Genomic DNA, 24,657 nt, shown 5'->3' on the forward strand with positions numbered 1-24,657 from the left:
TCTTGCGGAATGCCGGATATCAACGTCAACGTTGAAAGCTCTATTGGCCAATCAGATTAATGGATAGATATGCTCGACCAATCACCCGCGTCCTCTCTGCACACGGTTGATGTCGAAAACACAATAACAAGTTGATTAATGATTTTGCCGTTATTTATCCATAACTCTATATAATGCTAACTTTGTTGAGAATTAAATAGAGCTAAACATTTTTAACGTTTGCCGTGCTTTGTGAAGTTAGCAATCTTTCGTTTCGGTTTGAAGTTGAAAAGCGTTAACCAATTGCTATTTACTTCCGCTATTTTCGCATTGCGTCAATAGTCACTTTAAAACGTGTGAAGCCACGCGGTTTCTTGTTTAGGCGTTTTAAACGTTTACCGTTAATATAGTTCATATGTTTTAACGTTAAAATGAGCAATCAAAAAGGTAATGTTTCCCGTTCGCGAGGCCAAAAACATCAGAATGTAATTGCCTTCAAAAATGACAAGTACGGTGCAAGCGCACAAGTTAAGGTAAGCTCGTGCTAAAATAAACATTGTAGTTTCTTATTTAACGTTTATATAATCTCAGCTTTGTTGCTTTTGCGATGTTTAAGATATTTTTTCGTGTATTTTGTTTGAATTTGTATGCATTCTTCTGTTTCCAGAAAGCCAAAACAAAGGTTCATGATGGTCTTTGCCAGCACTGCAAAGGTGTGCTGGAGTGGAAAGTCAAGTACAACAAATACAAGCCCCTTACACAGCTACGAAAATGGTGAGATGAGCGAGGATTTATTGCATAGTAACGGATAATAGGCAAATAAACTCTTCCACAGTTAACCTTTTAACCTCTTCTGAATATGTTGTTTCTGTGGGGTTGTTTTTTAGTGTGAAGTGTCTTCAGAAAACAGTGAAGGATGCCTATCATGTCATGTGTAAGCCATGTGCACTAAAGTTGGAGCTTTGTGCCAAATGTGGAAAGAAGGAAGAGATTGTTATTCCGTAAGTAGATTCAGACTTCTTTTTGAAACAGCCGATCATGTATGTACAAACATGTGCAAATTGGTATAGTGCACTACTTTAGTATACATCTATATTTATGTAATGTAAATACTTGAGAAAATATTTAAAACATGCCCTGCAATATTCAACTGTAAATTTCAGACTGCATCATGTAACATCTATCTATCTATCTATCTATCTATCTATCTATCTGGGTCGTTTCCTCTGAGGAGGCAAGGGAGGCAGTTTCTCAAAAAAACTGGATGAGAAAATAATCGATATTACACCAAATAAAAAGTGCAAATATTACAAAATGTGACATTAAAAAGTGTAAAAGTCACTCCTTTTAACAGATCCCCAAAAGCATGCTGTGAGTTTGATGGGGGGTAATTGAGAATGAATGGGGAAAAGTCACGTGAGAGGAGGCAATGCCTCCATCGCGCTCTGATTGGATATTATCGGTTATGATTGGTTCCTGCGATAAATCGCAGGATAAAAACACCCGCAAATTAAGAAAACATCTTTATCAGTTTCACAACACATGTGTGCTCCAAATACTCAAAACACAACCAAATACAGAAACGCGCTGCAAAAGTTCACAACACAACCAAATACAGAAACGCACTGCAAATAGCACAGACCACAATGGAAACGTTTCCAGGTGACCCCAATAAGTGATGAACCCGGCTGGGACATACTTATTGCTTGTGAGCATCCCTATGTCCTTCTACTCCCTTCTAAGGGCAGACGGCAGAGCCCTTGAAGTGGGACTTTGGAGGGTGCAGGGCACTTATGTGCCATTATGTTAGCCGTTTGGAACGCGCTTGCTGAAGAGAGCAACGAAATGCAACATTATTTCCTCATTATTTTCACCTGGGATGTTCCCATGACAACGCAGCACTGTGTCCATCAGCTGAATAGCTGTTATTACCAGAAATATATTATTATTGCTGTTAACATAACCGTTGCAAATAAATATTTATTTTATACAAAAAAAGTTTTTAAAATATGCGTTATATAGCCTAGGCCAGTGGTTCCCAACCTTTTTTTGTCTGAGACCCCCTTTTCCCCAAGAAAATATTTTAGGGCCCCCCTTCACATTTAATGATATTATCGCTCTTGTAAGCTTGCAGCAAGGATGACAAAATATGTTGTTTTCAAACAAACGGTATGTTTACTATAACCAGATATGTTTATGCACAAATAATAGCCTATAATATTGAAAATGCAATAACAAAAACATCAGTAGGCCCTTTGTAATTTAAAAACGTAGGAGTAGCCTATAAATTGGCCCTATTTGAAATGCAATAACAAAAATATTCATACTGGTGTGTAGGTAAAAAAAAAAAAAAAAAAATGCTAGGCTACTACTAAATGACTGCTGTCTGGGACCTCAATACTTGCATGTTATTTGTGAGGCATTATCAATGTGAGGCTTTATTTTTGACGCTTTTGGCGCTATAGCGAGCGATAGTAAACTTGCGTTTATTAACAGAATAATGCGTCTTTCGGAAGAACATTGTAGCCGGAACTACTTCTCTCTGTGTACATCTATGACGAGTCACGCAGGTACTGGGCTACTCCGCAGCGGCAGCGATTCGAACCAGTGTGAAATAGTCCCAATGTAAACACTTATTATAGGTGTACCATAGTGGTTCCGGATAAGACAAAAACACGGATTGGAAATGGATTCATGATGAACTCGCTCATTATATACATTTTGTATATTTTTAACAGAAAAAAGTTAATGATTTTATTTAATGCTCATTGCTCAAAACTTTTCAAAATATGACGGGACCCCCCACAGAGTTCGCTGAGGCCCCCTTGTGGGCCGCGACCCCCCTGTTGGGAACCAATGGCCTAGGCTATCTGTGTGTGAGTGTCTCAACTTTAAAACTTTCCATCTCATCTTTGGACCATGCATTACCTAACATTTCTTATGAAACTTATTTAAACATAACATGACAACATTTGTACAATGTAACTGATGTATAGATTAACATCTTTCCCTCATGTTCTTTTCTCTATCTTTTTTATTTATTTTAGTTTTCAGCTCAGTGTTCTATTCTCATTAGTATTCTGATGACATTGAACATATTGTTAACATTTTGTATATTGTATACAAAGTTGTATGTCATAAACGTCATCTCTGTATGTTTTGCAAATAATAATAATAATAAAATAAAATAAAGTAGATTTTGAGCTGTAAGCACGTCCCAGCCGTGTTCGTCACTAAATTGGGGTCCCCTGGAAACATTTCCTTTGTGGTCTGTGCTATTTGTACATTTGTTTCTGTATTTGGTTGTTAACTTTTGCAGCGCGTTTCTGTATTTGGTTGTGTTTTGAGTATTTGGAGCACACGTGTTGTGAAACTGATGAAGATGTTTTCTTAATTTGCGGGTGTTTTTCTATTTGCATGTGTTTTCTTCAGTTGCAGCGCGTTGCTCTCTCTCGGCCACCGTATAATCAGACAGTGATGGCGTTAATGGAAAGACTAATTAAAAAGTAAACACACAACTCGGCCACTTAGATATCACCGCTTTGTCGTGTAAAAATCAAACTTGAAATGGCCTGAAACATGACTGTGGGGGGTTTTGGTAAGAAATCAGCTTGGGGAAATTAAAGGTACATCTGCGTGTCTGTGACCAGTGTGTTCAAGCTTGGTGACTGAGGAAAATAAGTTGATTTATTAAAAAGAAAAGCTGAACATTAGTTCACAAATAATAGTTTTATCTAAAAATCGGTTTTATCACAATTTGTACATCATTATGGCAACAAAATGTGTTTGTTCAGTGCAGCACATGTGCCATCTTGTGGACATGTACAGTAAATGGTGAATTTATTGTTTTTACAGCAAGCTATTCATATATTTCAGGCTGCTCTGTTATTCCTTCAACATTGCATTATTAGAGACACTTCATTAATAAGATTATTTTAACTTAAATCTGTTGTGTATATATGTTGAAGTGAATTGAACTATTTGCGGTGACAAATCAAGTGTGCTTAAGAATTCACTGCTGTTTTTAGAATTCAGTGCTTTTTTTTTTTAGGCTCGACCAGGAGGAGGAAGGAGAGGTAGAAGCAAAGGGGCAGGAAAAAAGAGATGATGAGGAGGAGGATGAGGAGGAGGAGGAGGAGGATGAAGATTTCAATGACACTGGCACTAACAATGATGAATTTGATAGTGATTAAGAAGCCAACGTGAATTAACATTTGCCATCTTCTGTATGCATTACCAGCAAGCCGCTAAACCCAAGAACACTGTATCTAAGGGAAAATGAGGCTGGATATTGGACATTTGCTTACCTGTTCACCTGCTGTCAATTGGGGAAAGACTCCCAGGAGATGTTTTCCTGTTTGCTGTAATTGTTTTTTCCCCATCTTGAACACTTGCTATGATCTAGAAGGAACTGACAAAGTAACCCTCATTCTTGTTTTTAAGTAGATATTTCTTTAAAATCAGTAAAAATTAACATTTACAGAATGACCTAACTTTCAAAAAAAGGTAAATCCAACAGCCCTTTCCTTCTGAATTAGCAAGGCCATTTTGCTACTTAAATCTGTTTTGTATTTTTAGCTTAAACTGATATCCAACATCATAATACTGGTGGTACAGAGAAAAACACATGTAAAATGTTCATCACAAGTAGCTTTTCTACAAGCTGATAATAAATATTACTAATAAATAGAAAACACACAGTGTCATGCACACAAATACAAAACACCGTAATGGTAACATCATGACGTGACACTAAAATAATGCAATAAATATTCATTTGACAACATAAGATGTAATAAAACCCTAATGTGCATAAATTATACAAAAAACAAAATTAAAAACATAAAATTGGAAGGGTCACAGGGAATTCAGAAAAAGTCAGTTTACAGCTTTTCATTGACAATTACAAGATGATTTGCTCTTTTTACTTAAGAAAGTAGTACGTTTAACGGTATTTTACTGTAAAATTACACAAAATGTTTGGTTAGATCTATTTCAGTTTTTCGTACTATAACCAGTAAACAGGTTTTTATTGCCCCATTTTCACAGTCTTTTACAGTTAAAATTACAATAATTTTTACAGTGCCATTCATGTTATCTATTATGAATGAGAGGCTGTGTGAATGCCTCACGTTTATATTAAGTACATTTGGTCTTCATGTAAATGGCAAAACAGAAAGTACTGATGGAACAGGTCTGTTTAATAAACAACCTACAAGCAAATGTTGACATGCTGCTTAGACAGCACAAATTTACACCTTCTTTGTCCTGTTTCGCTGTCTGATTTTTATTGTTTTTTTATAGCTTTTTTAAAACATCCTCTTGCATATCATTATGAGCATTAAATAATAATTTGATATAAACCTTAAGCCATATCCATTCCATTAACTAATTCCAACTTCCAATTAATCGCAATACAATATGAACACAATACATTGCGCCTAAAACAATTTTTTGTAAGTACATAAAGTAGAGGTTAAAGACCAACACAGATCTGTAGAATAACTTCTCTGAATAAAAAAAGAGTGACAAGTAACATGTTAAATCACCATGTGATCGCAGAGGTTATGTGAGATCATAGTCAACTATTTCAAGATTTTTAGGGGAAACTCATGATTTTTAAGGAACTTAAACAAGAATAGTCCGTTTCACCCTTTGCGCCGAATCATTCTGAACCACCTGTGACAAAGTTCTGGAGAAGTTAATAACATGAGTGTCAGAACAGGATCCAAAAATAGACTGTTTAGTGGAATATTTAAGAAACTGTAGCCTTTAACCCTGGATTTATGTAATGATGTTTAACCATGCACATGTAATGAAGCAAGAGACTAGTCCAGTATCACATGTCTGAGCACATTACCATCTTCTTCACTATTCGTCAAACTCATTGCGTGCACAGATTTCTTCATTTCTTTTTTTAATTATTTTTCCAAGTTAATATAAGCCATAAGGAAAGTGAAAATGCTGTCAATGACTGTTTTTCACCCCAATAGCAGAACTTACTGAATAAGATCAGCTATGTGCAGGCGATTATGTAACTTCATTTCAGAGCAGGTCTCATGTGCAATGGACAATACATGCCGTTTTATTCTGTATCATTACAATGCCTTTAAATTTTTTGTCTGTTGTATATGTAGTTTAAGTGTTTGTCTTCTTGTTATAATACTTGTTGACTGTGTCAGATGAGACTGTGATATTCTGTTTGCCCAAGTGTTGTACAGTCAAGTTTCCATGGACACTGTTATTGTTGAGTAAGTGATTACGAAATGGCAATTGTTATAAGACATAAAAGAGCCTATTAGTGTTGATGAAAGAGTCACCACAACTCTTTTGAAAAGTTCACTAATTATAATTTTTGTGTTAAAATAACTATTATTCATTGGTTGTGCTGTAATTTGGGTCCAGACAAAATTCATTATCAATTCTGAAAGCACATACACTCTAAACAAAAATGGTGCTAAATAGCACTAAAAGTGGTTCATTGGCTTGTAATCATAGGGGAACCACTTTAAGTGCCATATAGCACCTACCTTTGTCAAATGGTGCTATGTAGAACCATAAGAGGTGCCATATAGCACCTTAACCACCCCAAAGAACCGCTGAAGAACCAAACTGGGCTTAACAGGTTCTTTAAATGGTAGTGGTGCTATAAAGCACCTTAACCACCGCAAAGAACCCCTGAAGAACCATTTTTTTCCAAAGTATATTATCTCTTCTTTTGGATAACTTCAACTTTGTCTGGTCTTCTGGACAAATACCATCCTCCTGGAAAGAATCAACTGTAATCCCAATACCTAAACCAGGAAAAGACCATACAGATCCAAATAACTATCGACCAATCGCTCTTACCAGTTGCCTCTGTAAAACAATGGAGAGAATGGTAAATAATTTACTTGTTTGGACACTGGAATCGAAGAAACAAATAAGTGATTATCAATGTGGATTTAGACGTGGAAAGTGCACTTTGGATCAATTAATCCGATTAGAAACTTATTTCAGAGATGGTTTCATTAGAAAAGAACATGTTGTCGCTGTCTTTTTTGACTTGGAAAAAGCATATGATACAACATGGAGATATGGAATCTTGAAAGATCTTTACCACATGGGTTTTAGAGGACGATTGCCCATCTTCATTTCAAATTTTTTGGCTAGCAGATGCAAGCCCAAGTAGGAAACACCTTGTCGGATATTCACAAACAAGAACTTGGAGTTCCTCAGGGAAGCATTCTCTCTGTCACTCTTTTCAGCATTAAAATAAACAGCATTGAGAATATCATCGGACCTGATATATTCTGCAGCCTATATGTGGATGATCTCTGCATTTGTTATAGAGGGAAGAACATGAGTACAATTGAAAGGCAACTGCAGTTATGTATTCACAAAATATATCAGTGGTCAGTTGAAAATGGATTCAAGTTCTCTAAATCAAAAACAGTCTGTACCCACTTCTGTATCCAGCGATCCCTTCATCATGATCCAGAACTCTTCATTAATAGAGAACCGATTACTGTTGTTAAGGAAGTAACAATAAAAAAACAAGCGTCTTAAAGCTATGAATATAATGAAAGTATTGGCAAAAACAAAACGGGGAGCAGATGACATTGTTCTTTTGAGACTTTATAGAACACTAATCCGTTCCCGTCTGGACTATGGAAGCATAATATATGACTCTGAAATCTTATAAGCAGATGCTTGACTCAGTACATCATCAATATGACTTGCCTTGGGAGCATTTAGAACTTCGCCAGTACAAAGTTTGTACATTGAAGCCAATGAACCTTCACTTCAAAATAGACGATTGAAGCTCTCACTTCAATATGCTGTCAAAATAAAGGCAAATAAAACCAATCCAGCCTATTCTACAGTCTTTAACACACAATTTACTCCTTTGTATGAGAGCAAACCTAAAAGCATCGGATCCTTTGGTATTCGTATTAAGCCACATTTGGAGAACTTAAATATAAATGTGAACATTTTAAACCAAATACATTTCAATTCTATATCTCCCTGAAATTAAAGAAGCCTAATATCAATTTGGATTTGGCTCATCAGAGGAAAGGAGTGACTCATCCAAATGTATATAGACAGCAATATTTAGACGAAACCAATTCCCTTTTCACGTACCAATATTCACAGATGGTTCAAAGGTGGAAAATAGTGTAACGGCAGCAATGGTGACTGGACATCAACGCTATGGAATCCGTATTCCAAAACAGTGCTCAATTTTCTCTGCTGAAGCACGTGCTTTACTTTTAGCTTTGGAACATATTGAAAATGCACAACAAAAGGATTCTATAATTTTTCAAGCAATGGACACTTTAAAAATGTATCATCCTTTAGTGGATTGCATCTTAACCAAAGTGGATTATCTACTAAATCAGTTCTTCAGTACTACCTTTTGCTGGGTTCGATACATATTAAGTAAGTGGCAAGAAGAGTGGAATATGTGCAAGACTAGTAAGTTGTATGAAACTCATCTGGAAATAACAAACAGACTTTTTATCACTCTTAAAACTAGACTTGATCAAGTGGTCTACACCAGATGTCGTATGGGTCATACAAGTTTGACCATGCATGCTTTTTTGCTTAAAAGTGAAGACCCAACTTTATGTATGTTTTGTAAGATTCCCTTATCTGTCAAACATATTTTATTGGATTTGTCCTTGACTTACTGAAGTTACTTCACTTAAGGACATATTTAATAAGATTATGCCTGAAAAGGTTTTGGATTTTTTTTTATCATATATTAATTTAAAAAATCTTGCTGTTTTTGTTTGTTTTGTTTTTATTGTATTTATATGATATTTGTATTTTTGTAATTGCATTTTTGCCATGAAAATAGCTTTGAATGCTGACATGGCATTAAATAAAAGAATCTGAATCTGCTGTCATTTGAAAATAATGTGCTGGATTCTCATTCATATAATCTTTGCAAACAAAGGCTATAGGAAGTCCTTCTCATTTATTTCATTCTCATATTAGTAGCACAACCAAACAAAACATTTCAAAAGCACTTTCAGTTCTATTCATTTGTTGTAAATGCAACAAGATACTAATACCGATTGCACTGTTAAATTGATTACTGACGGTTGAATATGTTGTATATAATTTATTATTAATTCAACAGTTTATTATGATTCTGAAACAAGACTCCAGCTGCTACTGCTCATACATCACCATGACCACGCGCACCATGAGACGTAACATAGCCTAATGAAATGCACTAGAAAGCACGCTTTCATTTTCTTATTTTAAAATTATTATTATTACCATTATTACTTGTGTCACTGTAGCGATTAATTAATAAAAACAAAATCTACAAAACAGTCGTTGGTGCGAGATCACCCAATTACACAACGTCCCAATGGCGCATGAGAGTTTGATTGGATTGAAGCAATGACGCGCATATAGAGCTGTTGTAATGATTACTGGTTTATGACAATAGGCTATACACCTCCCAGTAATTTTGCAATGCCTTGATTCACATATAAAAGTTCAGAGTCACATCACAAGTCACATTTGAAAATTTGTGCAAACAATGCGTCAGAACGACTCAACAGCGCGCATTGCGCACGTCTTCAGTGGAACATTTGTGCACTCCACACCGCAAACTGCAGTCGAAATACTGGAGAACTGTGTCTTGGGAGTCGACGATGAGGGGAAGGTTTGTTTAAATAATTTTCATTCACAAATTGTGTCATTTCCTTTTTATTTTCATTCGAAGATAAAGGCTGTCCTAATGTATGCTATACGTGTATCAAAACATTTGTTTCTAATTGTTTTATTTGTTTTCTCTCTGAACAGATTGCATTTATTGAAAAAGATAAAGATTTGGTCAGTGTTTCAAAAATATGGGGGTTTGAAACTTCAGACATAAAACAGCTTGGACAAAAGTGAGTACATTTATCAATACGAATTGCATAGTCTAAAGTTAACAACAAAGAGACAACGCCTTTTGTAAACCTGCTTTAAGGTCAACGTCAATATTTGTGGTATAATGAACATGTTAAAGCTAGAAATCTTTCCATATCCATTGCTCTTCTGCCGTATCAGTGCTTAATTTTACTCATTTAGCATTCGATTTTGCTCTTCAGTGAGTTTCTCATGCCAGGAATGGTTGATACACACATCCATGCGTCTCAGTACAGCTATAGTGGCACTGCCTTAGATCTGCCTCTGCTGGAGTGGCTCAACACTTACACTTTCCCTGTGGAAGCAAAGTATAAAGACTTGGATTTTGCCAAAGATGTCTACACTAAAGTCGTGGTAAGTTTATTTAAACAGACTAAATAAAGTCTAATTAAACTAATAAAACTGGCAAAGGCAAATTATTGATATGGAATGCATAAAATGTTATTTTCCTTTTTTTTATGTTGACTGTTTGGAATTGAAGAGAAGGACCTTAAAGAACGGCACCACCACTGCGTGTTATTTTGCCACAATACACACTGATGCCTCCCTTCTGCTTGGAGAACTCGCAGGTACAACACGTGCGACCAAGGACACACACACACACACACATATTGACAGAATTTCCCTTGTGACTGGTTAGCGTCTGGGGTGGCAAACACACATCCTTTCTCTAACCTTTGGAGTTTGCCTTGCTTTATCCTATATTGTCTTAGTTCTTGTTCCTGACAGTCTGCTGAGTAACTGCATTTGTTTCTGTTTTTATTTTATTTATTTTTTATTTATTTTTTATATTATGTAACGAGATTGATGTGACCTATCATTCTGTGAAGTAAAATTATAATCTGTCTAAAATGTAATATTATCTAAAAAAAAACACTGTCAACTACATTGCTGTATTTAATCATTATCTCACAAGATAGTAAATCAATCATTGATTTTAGATTGTGATATACAGTATTTTTCCCCTTTTCCACCAGATAAGTTTGGACAGAGAGCTTTAGTGGGTAAAGTTTGCATGGACTGCAATTCTGCAGTTCCACAGTACAAAGAAAGTCAAAGTGAATGTAAAGTGGAGACAGATCGGTGAGTTTTGGAGGACTGTGTGACTGTGACTGTGATGCTGACACAACAGGGTCAGTAACCTCATGTACATTGTAAACAAATAAAACGTTGAGTTAGCTTTAAAAAATAAAGCACTGAGTTGCAAAGCATTTTTGAGTTTTCTCAACTTTAAAAGTTGTAGTTGTGACAACTCATTTTTGACATTTATACTGGTTATTCACTCACCCTTCCTCAGCACGTACATTAAATATTTGTTGCAAGTTAAATAATAAGAAACTAAATAAAGAATTTTTCTAATATTAAGATGAAGATCAAACTGCATGTCTCTCAATTCTATAGATTCAAAAATCCTTAACAGTTTATAGTTGCTTATATTCAATTGAACAAACCGAAACAAAAAGAACACTAATTACACTAATGGTGACTTTTTTCTTTTTCTTTTTTTTTTTACTAAATAGATGTTATCCTTTAATGTACACATCCTCGTAAACATTTTAAGTGCAAGGGATTATGGGTATTCTCAATGGGCATACTCAGTAACTCGCATACTGAGCAGGCACTACATTTGAATTTAAACGTACTTTGCGATTGTTAAAAAAGTACATTATGAATGTGGGTATATTAATGAAATTCGGACATACTACATCCACCATGTTGTTACTGTCACATGACCTTCCAGTGTCAGTTACGTCGCTTCACTGCCATTCCTAAATCCTCTCCCGTTGCCTCATGTCCATCGAATGCACATCACTTCAGAATCTCTCCGGAAGAAGTAGGATTTTTTTCACCTACTGTTTTCCGAACATTCGGACATAGTACTCTGTTGGCATACTGTTTTTCACATTATGTATAGTAGTAGGGAAGTATTCGATTTCGGACGCAGCGTTAGTCTTTATAGCTTTATAAAAGCAAACTCAAACTGTCCACTTTACAAGTAAATGGTATTTTATAACATTGACATTCAAGAATATAATTCATATTAATATGAAAATATTAAATTACCTGTAAAACCTTTAAACTTTCAAATAGAGTGTAACAAAATAGATTGAATTGTACAGTGTACAATGTACAAAATGACTAATTTGCTGTCAGAATTTGTGTGTTTTAATCTAATCTGATATAAACCAAATCTAATCTGATCAATGAACTTGAAGATATGATTCTGCTTCCTCTTGTCTTTTGCAGTTTCATCAAAGAACTTCTCAAAAAGAAGGTAAAAAAACCTCACAGTTGATCGGAGTTGAGAAGTTTTGTTTAAATTCTTCCAGGCTCTGTGAATATAAAAACAAAACTGTATTATCTAACTGTTTTAGTACCCGAATGTTAAGCCTGTGGTTACTCCTCGATTCGCTCCCTCTTGTTCTGCTTCACTACTCAGTGAATTGGGTGAGATTGCCAATAACAACAAGCTTCACATTCAGGTTTGTCCTCCTTCCACAGATTAACATCAACTTGATAGATATTTACAATGGTTAAATAACATTAAATTAACATTACTATTTACAGCTGAGTTATGACATTGTTCATATCACATGACAGAAGGTTGAAACGTGATGTTGACTAAGCGTTTCTGACTGACACATAGCCATACTTGTTATGGTGTTAAATGTCAACTCTTTTTTTATGTTCAGAATTATTCTGAAAGGCAATAAAGAAGTGAACTATGGGTGTGTTCTGCTTTGCGTACTGGCCTTTGACTTTAAGATGGAAGTTCACATTCTGCTTGTATATTTCTAAGAAATATGCACACATTCAGACACTCGATCGGAATTTATGTAGACGTGATTATTTGTAGCAATTTTGCTTTATAAAATAATTATAAACTATAATTGTAATTATGAGAGATATAATAAAGAAATATTATAAACTGATATTCCAAACTCAATAATTGTGATTAACAGTTAGCTGCTGTAACTCGTAGGATAAACTAGACAATGAGTAAAACTAATAACACCTGTTTTTCTGCATTAATTAAACCTATAGAGTCACATCAGTGAGAGCAAAGGGGAAGTTGAGCTTGTGAAGACATTGTTCCCAGGATGCAAATCCTACACTGATGTTTACCTCAAGCACAATCTACTTACAGATAGGGTGAGTGGTAGAGATTGTCGTCATAAAGACCTGATGAAACATTTCTGTCTAATATATTAGTCTGCAATTTTACAGACACCTTTGTTACTGATTCATTGTATTGTGTTCTGAATTGTGTTGCAACATATCTATTTATCTTAAATGAGCATATGAGTCCAAGTGTGGGTCTGAAGTCTATGCATGAGGTAAAGAAATGTCAGCAGTTTCTTCTGTAATCCCATTACAAATACATTCATTATTCAAAAACTGCCTTACCTGAAGGTACTATGAGTCTGCAATGAGATGTATGAAATATTGTCACTTTTTGTATTTATTTATTTATTTATTTTTGTGTGGTAATATTTAATTAGTGGTTTAAACCACCATTGCACTTAAAAAAAGAAATAGGGAGGAGCCCATGTTATAGGAGGGCTTTGAGTCTTCAGTATTGCAGCAACACAAATATATGCAGCTGATTGCCAATATACAGTATCATAAGTTTAAGATTAAAATCATATAAAGCTGAACATATTTGATGAAAAATTATGTTTTTACATAGAAGGGCTTTTTTCAGTATTTTGGTTTGTTGTCATTAGCCCTGTGGATACATGAGAGGTTCAGAATCATGTGCTTTATAATATGAGTTTTGTGCTCAAGAGTTCAGTACAGTGGAGAGCATTGTCATTTGTTTGAGTATACACATGCCCTGCACTGATGAACCAAGATGCTCGTCCTCATTGATCTATGTAGGACCAAGTGCAAATCCTATTTCTGACTATGAGTAGGGCCGTTGGTAGCGGGGAGAAATGTGGTGACGATTCTAGGGCCCCCTTGGCTTTAGTGGGCCCCATGATTTCCACCGAGGGTAACTAACCCTCCCACCCGGAACACAATTCCAACGGCCCCGGACACCCCAGCTATGGACCTGCTTACGAGGCCTATGATTAAAAGGAATTGTTTCCCAAAAAATGTATTATTTACCCGTTTTCGTTATTTACCTCACTCTTGTGGAACAAAACATTTGAACATTTGAATCTGTATGGAAAAGTTATTTTGACAAAGCAACTTCCCAATTATTGGGCCTTTTTACTTTAGTACTCTAGTAAGTACTCTAGTAGTTAAATTGAACTTTTGCAGAAAAATAAAAACTGAATTGGAATTAAATCATGTAAGCTGATGATGATGGGGTTATTGCAGACTGTAATGGCCCATGGGTGTCACCTAACCGATGAAGAACTGGAGATCTTTCATGAAACTGGATCTGCAATCTCTCACTGTCCTAACAGTAACATTTCGTGAGCACCTCTAGCCTTTTACTATTAGTATTAATGCTCAGATCCCTTTAATATATGTCTTTTAATTTATTGTCTCTTTTTCCCTCCCAGGATTTGCAGTGGGATGCTAAATGTACGCAATGTTTTGAAACACAAAGTGAAATTGGGTTTGGGGACAGGTGAGGCTTTTTTTTTTTTTGCATTTCAATTACTCAATCCCTGCTAAATAAATTGTTGCTATAGGCCATTTTGCACATTGTAGTGGAATTTTCTTTCTTAGCTGAAATCTTTAAGATAATAGGCTATACATGTAAACTCAAATCAGTCGCCTGTTTTATGTATTTATATGGTGAGTAGCCATGTAATATGTACAATCAGTCTGTCATTATGTATTAATTCTGCATTTTATGGTTTTGTCTGTGCCATAGATGTTGCAGGAGGCTACTCCCCATCCATGCTAGATGCTATTCGAAGGACTCTGGACACGTCCAAAACCCTGACCATCCAGGACCCTCAGCATCAGACTCTAACCTTTGAGGAGGTTTTCAGATTGGCTACACTTGGGGGAAGTGAAGGTATAAGATTCCAGCTATAATTTGACAAAGATACTTGTACAGGACAATATATAAACCTGCCTGGCTGTTTCCCCCTACACAGCTCTCTCAATGGATGAACAGACTGGAAACTTTGTGGTAGGGAAGGACTTTGATGCCCTGCGAGTGAATGTTTGTGTTCCTGATGGACCGATCGATTTGTTTCCTGGTGAAGGCCCCAAGGTTTGAATGATCTCTTACTGATCTTTTCCCCCCTCGTACTACAGAAACTGGTTTCATTACAAAATCTCTAATGTGTTGAGATGATAAAGAATGTCTCATCGGATGTTTTTTTTTTTGTTTTTTTTGTTTGTTTTTTTTACCAGGTCATTTTGGAGAAGTTTTTAAATTTAGGTAAGTTGTTTTTTTAAATACTTGTATAATATCCCTTTAATTCATCAATTTTTCTTCCCTTATCTAAATCCTTACACTTTTTTTTTTTTTTAAATAGGTGATGACCGAAATATTACTGAAGTTTATGTGGCTGGAAGACAGGTGGTTCCATTTCCAGATGCATAGTTACTATCTATTCAAGAAAAAAAAAAAAAGAAGAAAAAAATTCTACATCTACTCAGGACAAACATTTTCATAAGATCACACTTTGCTTTTTAAAAAAATATATGTTTTAGATTTATATTATTCGGTTTAACATCTTGTTAAATGTCTTGCTTTAGCAATTTTTTATTATTATTTAAACGATGATAAGATAGTATCATGCTCAAATAGCATTCCTTTTCTTTTTTATTAAATTACAGTAATGGATTCTATTTACTAGTTGTGTTGATCATGGGAATTTTTTTTATAAAATATCACTTGTAATATTTTATATTAATTTAATCAACTTTTAATCATTGACAAATGGCTACTGACAATAAAAAAATGATTTCTGATATATTACTGTCATCCTGCTTTTTGTTTTGATTGCTTATTTCATGATAATACACTGCAAAACAAGTATTTGTGACTCTCACACACAGCTTCATCAGTCTCTTAGCTGTCCGTCTCACCTGTTCTTTCACTGTTTATGACATTTCTCAAGTAGAAATACAGCTCTCAATGATACTTTCTTCATGTCCTCTACAACAAACAAGAGTTCCAATTTACTATCAGATAGTCTGATTAATGTTCATCGACACTCTGAATGTAGTTAACATTTCAAGCAGACAGCTGTGTCTTGCAGTGTCTTGCAGCTATATCTAAAACTATTTTAAACAGCATCTTTTCAAAATTATTCTTTAAAACGTTATGCCCTCATATTCATTTTTTGGCTGTGTCTGAGTGAGAAATCAAGTCATGCCATTTGAAAGATTTATAACTTTTCTGACTCATTTTATCTAAAACATCAAAAATATTCTCTCTGTAAGGAGATGCAAATCTAGTTTTCCGCTAAAAACCCATCAGTTGTATTTGATGCTTCTCTTGCTCACACAAACTCATTGTGAGATTCTATGTGTTCTGATGTGCAGTAAAGCAGGGGTCAGGGGTCAGAGTGCTCTTGGCCTCACGCGGGGTGACGATCCTACAGATCACCTACAGAATTTTGCGAGAAACATCTGAGACAAAGTTAACAAACATAACTTAAAAAACGATTACGTTTCCAGAGATATGAAAGAGCAACCTCTGAGCGATAAAATATAGTTTTAGATTCACACACTGAAGCGTCACATCAGGGCTGTTTACGAAACATCCCATTGTTTTTGTTTCCAGTCTCTCCACACTCACAGAGTTTGGATTCATCTCCTGGTTTGAATATCACATGCATTTCCGTGTTCTAAGGACACATTTGCATTTGACACATTAAAACAAATCATTTTATGTAAAGCATAAAACAAAACTTATTTGTAACGTGTAAGCACGGACGAGGCAGAGAATAGTGATGTTACGTGATCAACGAAAAACAAAGCCTCAATTTCTTTCAAGTCACGTGAATGCTTCACTTTGCTTGTCGGAATGTTTAAACCCAGACAACTACTCTACAGGTTTTTGGAAAATTAAGTCCATTTACTAACTTTTTTTTAATATAAATAAGCCTATAGCCTATCCCAGCTAGCAAAAAGTTGTCTATTAGACGTTGAAAAGATGTAAATCTTCACCGTCTAATTGCGACTTTTCAACGTTGAAAACAGGTCGATCTTCAACGTCTTGATGGAATATGTAAAACTCTTTAAATTTATTTGAGATAATAATGAACATGGTTTGGTAGTTTGTTTTTCTCTGTTATTTTAGCATGAATAACAGACTTATCCTGTCTTAGATGATCAGTTGAAAACACGTAGTCAAACAGTCCAAGGCGGACCGACTTATTTTCAACCATATTTAAAAGTTGAAAGACGGTAATTGTTTACTGGGATGTTGCATGATCATATATTCTGCCATATAAACACCATAGAAACCATAAAATAATTAGACCAACATTGCATCAAGCAACTCTGTTGGTGTTTTCAGCACTCCTGATGCTTCGAATCTTTTCCCGGAACAATCAGGGGAAAGCCTCGGTGCTTCATGAGGCTTCATTTGCCCATAGCAGAGAGAGAATAGATGTAAGCACAAGTTTTAATAGACAAACATAAACAAAAAATAATCCAGGAACAAAGCGTTAGCCTCATAGCATAATTGCCTAAGTCATTTTGTGTTTTTTCTTGTTTTCCAAAGACGTTGAAATATGACTTAGGCAATTATGCTATAACGAAAGGTAAAATCCACAAAGAGATTACTGGAGAACACTGACAGGAATACACAAACAGCAGTAAGGACTGATAAACAACAACTAAAGCACAGAGGTTTAAATAGACAGGCTAACAGGAACTAACGAGGGACAGGTGTTGGTGACTGACGTCATGGAAACAAATAAGGTAACTATGGTGACAAACAAGGTACAAGGCAAAACAGGAACCAAATACAGGAAGTGAACACAGAAACAATGGGGAACTAAGAATTCACTTTAACATAAAATTCCTAGAAACCCCAAGACCATTCAGGGATCGTGACATACGGTTGGTTTGTCACGTATGGTTTATTAAATTAAGTACATCGCTTATAGTACTAAATGTCTTTATGCATAAATTAAAAGCACTATAACAAATCCTACTGTTTTGTTGACAGATATGTTTTTGTTTTTTCACTTTCTGAAAAGGTGCAGTATTTTTTCTTCATACCAAAAAAAATATTTTCTTTCTTTCTTTGGGGTGAACTGTGACCTGTTAAATGGTTTTGCGAGATTCACACTTGAAGACATTTTTAAACTACATCGTACAGAGCAAAGTAACCAAACAGTTGCAATAGCCAATGACTTCCCTAAAATGGAAAAAACAAAAATATTATGGAAGTCAATGGCTATTGTCAACTGCTTGGTTACCCAAATTCTGAAGAAAGAAATTCATACGGTTTGAAAGAGCTTGGTAAATTTATGACAGAAATTTTTATTTACGACTTTTGATGGGCAAGATCAGTAATATAAATATTAATATTAATCAGTCAAAAGTATAAAGTCCTGTGAGTTTCAGTCCTGTGATTCACCTGTCTGCGGATCTCGTCTTGCTCTTCTGGGTCCTGGGGCCTGTTTCAGAAAGGAGGTTCAACCAACTCTGAATTAAAACTTGAACTCTGAGTTGACTTACCCTGAGATGGGAAACTCTGAGTTTTCGGTTACAGAACAGCTGAAATGAGTTAGTTCAATCAACTCTGAGTTGACCTACTCTGAGTTAAGCGCGTGCACCACAACTATAAAAAGCCATTATCAATGGAGCACAGATATTCACAGTGACACAGAGTCACCATGGCAACAGCGGCAGACAAAAAGAGGTCTTCATATTTCTCACCAGTATGAACATTATTACTGTAATTTTACAGTATTAGAACATTAATACTGTAATTTAATTAAAGGGATTACTCTTAATTCTTCTGTAATTTAAAGTAAAATCTGATGTAATTATATTAGACTATAGAACAATTCTGTATATTTAACATACATTTTTAAAAGGTATATTTTTAATGTAACATTCTCCCTCTACACACTTTGGTCAATTCAAGAATAATTCATGCAATTGTATATTGTTTATTTGAAAGCATTAAAAGTGCAGTTTCTTGTCTCTCCTTGTATTGTTCAAATGGTTGAGGTTGATATGGGATTTAGTAATAAGTAGACCAATACTTTCTAAAGATAGTCATTATTACATGAATCTAATTACACTGTTGAAGATGTCATTTGTAGTTAGTAATACAAGTAACTTACCCAACTGTTATAATATCAGAGGTGAAACTGGAAGAACAGTATGTTATTCAATCTAATTTTAATCCTGCAGGTATTAAAAGAACATGGCAGCAGCTGAAAATTAAATATAAAAACATAATTCAATCAAGTAAGGCTTGAGTGTACATGGGTGTAGGCTACCTGACTTTACAAACATTTGACATATTAAATAACTAAAGCATCCAGTGTCTAGCAGTGCAGCAGCATTTTTGGCTGAGGGAATTCCTGGAGGGACTTCAGAGCCAGTCACTCCCCAAGATCCAAGGGCCTCATAAAATGTAGAGGTTTACATACATGTTATTTTTGATATTTCCATTTATTTTACTTTGGGTTGGGTTTTTTGTTGGTCCCAACATATTCTGATCGTAATATCTGTCTTTTGGAGCCTCCTGTCCCAACAGAACCCCAGGCAGTTGTAAGTCACCTACTCAATACACCAGAAATTATGACAAATAGTGTTATAAAGTGCACTCAACCAAATACTCATCTTCACAGGACGATGGGGATAAAGAGTTCTGCTGCCACAGAGAGGCCTACAGAGGTAATGTTAATATTATGTGTCTACACATCAAACAATCTACACATTCTGATTATTTCACATTTTTATGTGGAGTAGCCTATAGAATCAAAGTTTAAATCTAAGTATAAACGGGTATTCTTATCTCTCCCCGCGCCCCCAGAGTGTGGAAGAACAGCAGGAGGACGGTCCATCAACTTCTGGTGCACAGATGAACCCAGTTCAGTGATTCGCAGTAAATGCCACAGTTTAATTATGTAGAATTTGTTTAAAACTATGTCACCGTGTGACAAAAGCCAGATAAAGAGAAAGAGTAAAATCCTCGTGAAGGCAGTATTATTTGGAGACCTCTTGTGGAGGGTCGTCTCATCGCACCGCGAAATCTGTTGCCATGGCAGCGAGGCCAATTGCCTGATTGACAGCAGGTGAGGAGAATTATAGAGAGTGTTGTGAGAGGAACGCGCATTAAGAGAGAGGAAACAGCCGAAGCGTGTGGTGCTGACCCAATATACCGAGAGAGAGAGAGAGAGAGAGATTTTGATTTTTCAAAAAACATTTATTACAAAAATATTTAACAATTTTAAAACTTTCAAATGTAAATCACATCATGTTTATAGAAAATATGAAAAATCAATTTCACTGTCCATAACAGAACACAATGCCCCTCTATGACACCATATCTTTTCAAACGCTTCTAGACAGTTAGTAGCTTTGTAAAAATAAAAATCAATTAGCAGTCTAGCTTTGATCATGGCTCTAAACATCATCACAACATCATAATCACCTTTTTGTTCAATTTTCCTCTTTCTGCTAACATATACTGCCATTTTTGCCTTGCCTACAATAAAATTAATCAATTGGCATTCATCTTGTCTTCTTCTGGTATATTTAAAACCAAAAATAAAAACTGTTACAGTAAAATTCTCATCAAAACAAATGAAAATATCCTTCAACAAGTCAAATAAAGGCTTAAGTCTTGAGCAGTGCATAAACATGTGAAAAACTGTTTCTCTTTGAGAACAAAAAGGGCACTCTTGATTAACATTTGGATTTAAAATAGAAATAAAAGAATTAACAGCAATTATACCGTGTATAATTCTCCATTGTAAGTCTCCAATTCTTTTTGTTAATGGTGGCTTATAAAGTGCCCTCCACTCTGGTTTTACATTTTCATCAACTTCAAGAATAGTGCGCCAAGGTGAATCAACTCTTTCATGCAACCCTTTTTTGTTGAAAACTTTTACACAAGCATTGTAAAAAACTTTTCCCCCAACTTTATATAAATCCATATCGGATACATTTTCCAAAAAAACTCCAGAATTTTCCCCTATATTTGGGGACAAAAAACACTTTGGAAAAGCATCTTTATCGCTAGGCAGAAGTTTCTTAGCAAAACAGTTTTCAAGCATGTTCAACTCTTTCGCTGTAAATACAGACTGCAAATTCTGAAGAAATCTTTCAACAATTCGAACTGATTTAATACCTAATAAGGCAGCCACATTTTCCACATTTTTAAAATAGGGACCAGTCACATTAATTAAACGCCCCAGTGTTACAATTTTGGATTTAATAAGAGCACCATTTGATAGTCCACATGCATGTGAGATATCCAGACGAGCACCATAAATCATGGGTTCTTCGAGTAACCAAAAAAGAGAATCTGTCTCAGTTCTTTTCACTTTAAAAAGGTCCCAAACTTTAAACAGATTTCTATAAAAAACAGGAAGCTCCATTGTACTGATTCTCTTTGGATCCATCAAAAATAAATTTTCGCTTAAACAGAGTTCATCAACGGACTGAAGTATAACACAGGCCACTGACTTCCAGGCCATATTCTCTGAGCTGGTAAGCAAGCGTTGTATGAAATGTAGCCGAAAGGCCGCAGTCCTGCTTTGTACATGTATGAGTCCTTGACCCCCTTCTTCTTTTTTTAAATACAAGATATTGTGCGGTATCCAGTGTAACTTGTCCCAAAAAAAGTCCAATAAAACAGACTGGATCTTTGCAAGTAAATAAGCTGGTGGGTCAATGCAGGCCATCCGGTGCCACAAAGAGGAAGCCACCAAATTATTAATCACCAAAGTACGTCCTCTGTATGATAAATTTGGTACAAGCCATTTCCATTTTTCAAGTCGGCTCTTAAGCTTCTCAACAGTTCCAATCCAGTTTTTTTGAGATACTGTTTCATTTCCTAAAAAAACTCCCAAGTATCTCAAACCATCTCTTGTCCAGCATAGACCTCCTGGAAGATTTGGTAGTGCTCTACATTTCCACTCTCCCATCAAAACTGCCTCACTTTTATTCCAATTAATTCTTGCAGATGAAATTGATCCAAAATCTTTTAGTGTCTCAAGTAATACATCAACATCACTTTGTTTATTAATCATCACCACTACATCATCTGCATATGCAGACAGACACAGAGGAATCTTACAATTCTGTAGAGGCACTCCTTCTAGAACTCTCCTTAAAACACTTAAAAGTGGTTCTATTGCAAGGGTGTATAATAACCCTGAGAGTGAACAGCCTTGTCGTACTCCTCGACCCACTTTGAAAGGAGCACATAAGCCACCATTAATCTTCAGAATACTCTCAATATCACAATATAGGATTTTAACATAAGATAAAAAATCTGAGTTAAAACCAAAAGCCTGAAGCGTCTTCCACAAATAGTTGTGTTCGACGCGATCAAATGCTTTTTCTTGATCTAAGGAAATCAAGCCTATGTCAAGACCAAACATTTTAGTTACATCAAACAAGTCTCTGATTAAATGAATGTTGTCAAAAATTGACCTACCAGGCACACAATATGACTGGTCAGGATGAATAACTTCATCTAAAAACTCACCCAAACGGGTAGCTAGTACTTTAGATAACAGTTTATAATCACAACACAATAAGGACACGGGTCTCCAATTTTTTATATCACTTAAATTACCTTTCTTAGGCAAAAGGGTCAAGACCGCTCTTCTACAACTTATTGGCAATCGTCCTTTTGTTAAACTGTCATTAAGAACTAATAACAAATCTTCTCCTATAACAGACCAAAAACTTTTGTAAAACTCAATCGGGATTCCATCTAACCCAGGAACTTTACCATTGTCCATACTTTGAAGAGCTTTAAACAATTCTTCCAGGCCAATAGGCTTTGAAAGTGCTATATTTGCTTTTTTTGAAATTTTTGGTAATTGTCCAAAAAAAGCCTTCTCTAAGTCCTTATCTTCTTTATATTCAGACTTGTAAAGTTTTTCATAAAAACGAACTGCTCTTTCTCTTATTTCCTTAGAGTCTGACAACAAAGATCCAGACTCAGAAAGTAATGAATGAATAAAACGTTTCTGGCCATTCTTTTTTTCTAAACCAAAGAAATATTTCGATGGTACATCCATCTGTTCTATGGTTTTAAAACGCGATCTGACCAGCGCCCCCTGTGCCTTCATCTCTTGTAGGTCAGATAAAGCAGTTTTCTTTAAAAAAAGAGAATCGACATACGCTTGATTTTCACTTAATTGTGCCATATCTTGAAGATTAAAAATTTCAGCTTCTAAAACTCTTATTGACTTAGCGGTCTCCTTTGTGATATTTTGAGTATACTGTTGACAAAAAACCTTGATTTGAGTCTTGCCAAAATCCCACCAACTCTGCAGAGAAGAAAAAGAAACTTTTTCATTTTTAAAATTTTTCCAAAAAAAATCAAAAGTCTCTTTAAAAAAGGCATCATTTATCAAAGCAGTGTTAAAATGCCAATACGCACTCCTTGGTGAGACAGAATTGAAGAAAACACTGCAAATAACTAAACTGTGGTCTGAAAAACCAACCGGATTTATTATACAGTTCTTAAAAACACTGTAATGGTGTTTAAAACTGTAAAATCTATCTAGTCTTGCTAAAGACAATAGATTTTCGTGTGCATGAGCCCATGTATATTGCCGTGAATCTCCGTTTATGCTTCTCCAGACATCACATAGATCGTTTCTTTCTATTATTTCACAAAGCCGCTTACGAGAAGGCATATGTGGCTCTATATGATTGCGATCAATATTTTGTTCAACACAATTAAAATCACCACCAAGAAATAAATACTCTTCGCTATTACATTTATCTAAAGTTGAGCATAGAATATCTAAAAAAGCAACTCTCTCTATTGGAAAAGTGGGAGCATACACACAAATAAAAACCAAAACATATTTTTCAAAAAAAGCTTGAATTTTTAAAAGTCTCCCCTTCACTATTTCTTCTATCTTAAAAGAGCATGGGGTAAACTTCTTTGCAAACATGATGGCAACTCCTCCACTACGTGAAGTTTTATGACTTAGAAATATATGACCATTCCATTCTTTTATCCAGTCTGTAGCATTTCTATCATCACTGTGTGTTTCTTGTAAAAAAAGAACATCAAGTTGTTTCTGCCTTATTGTTTCATGCACTTGCATTCTCTTTACATCATCTCTAGCTCCGTTCACATTTAAAGATGCTATACGGATATCTGCCATGTGTAAAGAAAAAAAGAAAATTACAAAAAATAATCTATACAGAAACACACAGCCACTCAAGGCAAAGGATCTATGCCACTTTATCATCATTATTCAGCTGGTTTTGGATTTTTGTAACAAATTTTTTCAGTCGATATACTTCTTTATCCAGAAAGGAACCGTCGCTCATCAGATTCTTCGTACTTTCTGCAAACCGTTTCAGGTCTGGGAAAAAATCAGCAACCTGTACTCCTCTCTGATTTTTTGTTACTTTTAAAAACTTCTTAATTTCTTCAGCACTGTAATCATTACATATCCACTCGCTTTGTGAACAACTTGAAGCACTAGAATCAGACAATTCACTTTCACTTTCAATATTATCTGTATCATTTTTCTGATCTTTTCTTGCTTGTTTTGAAACTCTTTCTTTATCGTTGTTTCTCCTTTTTAGAGGAGTTTTAAAGACAGCTTGATCCATGTCTACTTCACACATATTTACACTGTCTGATACAGACTCTATATCAGATAA

General features: G+C 35.3%; 2 protein-coding genes across 2 annotated transcripts; both read left to right on the plus strand.

The window, feature by feature from the left end:
* The first annotated feature begins 156 nt into the window (after window positions 1-156).
* Window positions 157-5,234, plus strand: cUnh9orf85 (chromosome Un C9orf85 homolog). The gene is made up of 4 exons (XM_082169870.1): window positions 157-512; window positions 647-753; window positions 867-980; window positions 4,031-5,234. The coding sequence occupies exons 1-4, from the start codon at window positions 411-413 to the stop codon at window positions 4,170-4,172; spliced, it is 465 nt and encodes a 154-aa protein (XP_082025996.1). The 5' UTR covers window positions 157-410; the 3' UTR covers window positions 4,173-5,234.
* A 4,205-nt stretch (window positions 5,235-9,439) lies between these two features.
* On the plus strand, window positions 9,440-15,785 carry gda (guanine deaminase). Its single transcript, XM_082170692.1, has 14 exons — window positions 9,440-9,643; window positions 9,784-9,872; window positions 10,074-10,245; window positions 10,373-10,460; window positions 10,869-10,974; window positions 12,139-12,166; window positions 12,267-12,374; window positions 12,937-13,044; window positions 14,221-14,318; window positions 14,409-14,476; window positions 14,726-14,872; window positions 14,955-15,073; window positions 15,217-15,244; window positions 15,342-15,785. The coding sequence occupies exons 1-14, from the start codon at window positions 9,518-9,520 to the stop codon at window positions 15,407-15,409; spliced, it is 1,353 nt and encodes a 450-aa protein (XP_082026818.1). The 5' UTR covers window positions 9,440-9,517; the 3' UTR covers window positions 15,410-15,785.
* Window positions 15,786-24,657: the final 8,872 nt, after the last annotated feature.

This window comes from Leuciscus leuciscus (genome assembly GCF_965113295.1).
Source record: "Leuciscus leuciscus genome assembly, chromosome: 5".
Lineage (NCBI taxonomy): Eukaryota > Metazoa > Chordata > Actinopteri > Cypriniformes > Leuciscidae > Leuciscus > Leuciscus leuciscus.